This window comes from Rosa rugosa, chromosome 5 (assembly GCF_958449725.1).
Source record: "Rosa rugosa chromosome 5, drRosRugo1.1, whole genome shotgun sequence".
NCBI classification, from domain to species: Eukaryota; Viridiplantae; Streptophyta; class Magnoliopsida; order Rosales; family Rosaceae; genus Rosa; species Rosa rugosa.
Genome location: NC_084824.1, coordinates 47,063,294 through 47,067,397, shown reverse-complemented (window position 1 = coordinate 47,067,397; position 4,104 = coordinate 47,063,294). Strand labels below are relative to the sequence as shown.

General features: G+C 39.4%; 2 protein-coding genes across 2 annotated transcripts; both read right to left on the bottom strand.

Moving 5' to 3' along the window:
- Positions 1 to 217: 217 nt before the first annotated feature.
- LOC133711770 (uncharacterized) lies at positions 218 to 1,321 on the bottom strand. The gene is made up of 3 exons (XM_062137865.1): positions 1,191 to 1,321; positions 924 to 1,133; positions 218 to 833 (listed from the first exon to the last, which is right to left on the bottom strand). Exons 1-3 carry the CDS (start codon positions 1,319 to 1,321, stop codon positions 218 to 220), a joined length of 957 nt encoding a protein of 318 aa, XP_061993849.1.
- Positions 705 to 2,706, bottom strand: LOC133713055 (uncharacterized). The gene is made up of 2 exons (XM_062139181.1): positions 924 to 2,706; positions 705 to 833 (listed from the first exon to the last, which is right to left on the bottom strand). The coding sequence occupies exon 1, from the start codon at positions 2,551 to 2,553 to the stop codon at positions 1,366 to 1,368; it is 1,188 nt and encodes a 395-aa protein (XP_061995165.1). The 5' UTR covers positions 2,554 to 2,706; the 3' UTR covers positions 705 to 833; positions 924 to 1,365.
- Between the last annotated feature and the right edge of the window lie 1,398 nt (positions 2,707 to 4,104).

Genomic DNA, 4,104 nt, shown 5'->3' with positions numbered 1-4,104 from the left:
CCGGATACGATACGATCGGAAACATGGAAACGGCAAATCTTAAATATAATAGGAAACGGGTACGTGAAGGAAACGCCAATTAAATATATATATATATATAATTAGAAAAAAAAATGAAACATAAACAATGTACTAATTTATCACAATCAAACATTATCAATCCAAAGGTTCAAATAAAAGGTTAACACAACTAATAACAAGTTAACAACCATCAACTTCATTCAACTTGGACAACATCCTCAAGGTCTTCATCTTCATGATCAACATTAAACAAAACCCCCTCTAATTGTGGTTCATCAAGTGAAAGGTTAGCAATCTCAAGCCTTCCAACATTAGTCTCTTCCAAAGAATCAAAATCATCACCTCCAACATCCCACATTTGAGTTGCACTCTCATTGTAACTTGGGCTTCTTCTAGCTAAAAGGCGAAGATTGGTATGCACAAATACCAAATCTTCCGCTCTTTGTGGTGTTATCTTATTCCTCCTCACAGAATGAATGAAATTGTAAGTACTCCAATTTCTTTCACAACATGAAGAAGAACAAGGTTGACCTAGAATCTTGAAGGCTATGGCTTGGAGAGATGGTGCCGAAGCTCCATGGACAGCCCACCATGTTATAGGCTGCATAATAAACCTATCCTTCATAGCATCTCCACTTCCAAACTCTTGCATGCACATAGAAAAATTGGCAAATTCTATGTTAACTTTCATCCGATCATCTTCATTGCCAAAGTATCTAAGGATACAATTTTTCCTCTCCCTTGTAATCTCTAAATCTTTGTGAGGAGCAACCCGATTAGTATCTTCACTAAGCCATTCCGAACTATAATACCTAGATATAAAATAAGAATAAGTTTAATTCACATTATAATTTATGAAAGATTAAACAAACAAGCAAAAGAGAAACAAATGTTATACTTACTTCGGATTCAATGAATGTGCCAAGCAATTGAGAGAAGTATTGCACTTGGACCAACGAGCCATTAGAACCTTATACACCGCATCCCAAAATGGAGACTCTTGATGAGGTTGCTTCCTTTCTTTCCTATAGATAGCTTTCTTCACTTGCTCAATCATACTATCCCACCATTCATACACCAAATGAAGAGAAGGCCTATCAGTGTCTGCTCTCCTAATCATCTCATAGATAGGCTCAGTAAAAGAAATGATGTAATCAATGTCATCTCACAGCAACTCATCTAATAATTTCTCTTTCACAGAAGCTGCCTTCCTAACATCATCTTCTTTGTAATCATCCCACTTTGGACTGATGACCATCTGTTGCAAACCATTTTTGATTTGCCTAAACCTCTTTAGCATGATTAACGTAGATGCAAACCTTGTGGGAGCAACCGAAAGCAACTTCAAATTGCAATGGTCATTAACATCACTAATCTCATTCCATGATTCATAATGAAGTTCTTGATAAACATAACATCCTCAGAAACTGGCTGTATCCAACAACATGCATCAAACACATCCGCATTGCTTGCAACTAATGAAGGTGTGCAAATATTCTTAACAGCAAGATTCAAAGTATGCACTACACATGGTGTCCAAAAAATAGTAGGATACTTACTTGCTATCAAGGCACCGGCCTTGGAACAAACAGGAGCATTATCGGTAATCACTTGCACAACATTTTCCCAACCCACTTCCTTGATGGAATCTATAATCAAGTCTGCAATCAATGCATGATCCTTGAATTCCCCCTCACAGTTTATAGCCCTCAACATCATCGGACCACTCTCACAAGTGGCTATCACATTAATCAAGGGTCTTCTTTGTGCATCAGACCAACCATCACTACAAAGACTCACACCTTTGTCTTTCCATGTAATCTTGATTGGCTCTAAATGATGCTCAATATTTTTCCTTTCTTTTGCAAGAAGTGTGGTCCTTAGAGCATTGTAGCCTGGTGGAATGTAGCCTGGAAGGGTAGAAGCACGAATGTAGGAGTTCCGATAGTGTGGATTTCTAGCTAGGTTGAAAGATAAGCCACCGGTGTAGTACATCCTTGCAACCTCACTATCGCATTGCTCCCTAGCTGAGTTTTGGAAGGCCTTTTCTACTGAACCAGCAGCTGTTTTCCTCTTCTTTCCACCATCACTTGCTGTTTGTGCTTGTGTATAGGCATGATAACTCATCCCATAGCTACTTGTGCCGGAACTCCCCCCTTGCTGTCCTGATGATGGTAGAGGAACTTGTCTAGGAGCTGCATTCATTAGTCTCTCCTTGCATTCTCTCACCAACTTGGACATTTGAGTAAATGCATGAAGAGTAACCTTGTTGCAAACTGCTATCCCCGCTATTCCTTCTTTCAACAAATGACCACGAACTCTAGTATAAGACCCGTTGTAGTGCAATTTGCAAAAACAGCACCGCCACCTCCAACTTCCTCCACCTGCCATTTTTTCAATCTTCTTCACAAATTTCCACAATGGTGCTTTATCATCAATGGTCTCATTTTCAGGATCAGCAGATCCACTACTAGCACCGGCGTTAACAGACCCGGCACTAGAACTAATAGGAGGTGTTCCTCCGCTGCTCATGGTTCCTGAAAAATACACAATTCAACATTACACCAATATGCAAACAACCCAATATTTAGACTTGTAGACCCAATTAGCATCCTCAATGAAAACCCAATAAGCTCAGCCAAAACAATAAAGCAATATTGCTTTTAAACAGATAGATCGAGAAAACTCAGAAAAGCAAAGAGGATAAGAAATTAAGAACTAGCTAGCCCTGCTATACACACATCAAATTAGCATCCTCAATGAAAACCCAATAAGCTCATCCAAAACAATAATTAAACAGATCGATCGATATAGAGTCAGAAAAGCAAAGAGGTTAAGAAATTAAGAACTAGCTAGCCCTGCTATACACACATCAAATAACAATATCAGAACAATCTCCAAGCTCCAAATTGAAGAACAAATATGAGAAGAAGATCAGAAGTAGAACAAACGTACCCGGACTGGAGAAGAGGAACGACCGAAGGAATGACCGGACTGGAGAAGAGGAACCACCGAACTGGAGAAGAGGAACGACCGGAACTGGGTCTCGTCGTCTCGTCCGAGTAGAAGAGAAACGATCGAGGGTCTCGTTTGCGTCAGGTCGCGTCGCGTCTCTGGTCGTTGTCGCGTCTCTGGTGTCTCTCTCGATCTGGTCGCGTCTCTCTCTCAGGAATATCTCTCGATCTGGTCTTTTGTTAGTTTATTTTTTATTTTTTTTCAATTTTTGCCTAGTAAAAAGTCAGTATTACCCCCACGTTTCCTATTTATTTACATTCTGGCGTTTCCGCATTGGATACGTACGTTTCCAAACCGTTTCCAAATCCGGATACACGTTTCCTAGCGTTTCCGAGCGTTTCTGAGGCGTTTCCGACCCGTTTCCCATTTCGATACGGGAAACGAGGGCATTTCCGCGTTTCCGTGCATCATAGGATAGAGCAATAGATTGAATATACGGCAGAATTCTGGTGTTATTTGCTAGATCGTTACATTCGTCTTTTGACTTAATAATTCCTTATCTTCTTGCTGTGTAAAATCTGTTGGTGTTGCTTATGGTGAGATAGGTTTATCTGCAGGTTTAGCCAAATCTTTCATACGGTAAGCCAAAGGGTTGATTATACTTTTTTGTGTTCTTGTTTTCAGGTATCTGCCTGTTGGATTGCCAGAGAGCATATGAATTTCTTCATATTTTTGACTCTTGAGTGAGTGAAGAAGTGAAGTTGGACTTCGGAACAAGTTTTAGGTAAAAGTAGACAAAAAGTAGATGCTTGAGTGTTATATTTGTTGGGTTTAACATTTACACTCCAGGTAGTTGTTAAAATGTGCTCTCATTGTCTTCAAATGCTGTGGACCATGCTAGTGCGTTAACACTTACAGAACAGCACTATGCTAGTGCATTAACATTTACACTCGATGTGTTTGTTAAATTTACGCTGCTTGTTTTTCAATGCTGTGCATAGAGATTGTTGAGAAGGATTTTTTAAATGCGTTTGCTGTTTGAGCTATCTACCTGTATTCTTTATTTTCACTTGAATGCTGCATATAGTGATCTTATGTCTATCAGTGGTAGATATTTTACTATCAATT

Coding starts and splice junctions, on each gene's coding strand:
- LOC133713055 (XM_062139181.1), bottom strand. CDS start 2,553: ATGAGCAGCGGAGGAACACCTCCTATTAGTTCTAGTGCCGGGTCTGTT.
- LOC133711770 (XM_062137865.1), bottom strand. CDS start 1,321: ATGCTAAAGAGGTTTAGGCAAATCAAAAATGGTTTGCAACAGATGGTC. Junction 1,134..1,190: donor AAATTATTAGATGAGTTGCT/GTGAGATGACAT, acceptor TGAGATGATTAG/GAGAGCAGACACTGATAGGC. Junction 834..923: donor GCACATTCATTGAATCCGAA/GTAAGTATAACA, acceptor TTTTATATCTAG/GTATTATAGTTCGGAATGGC.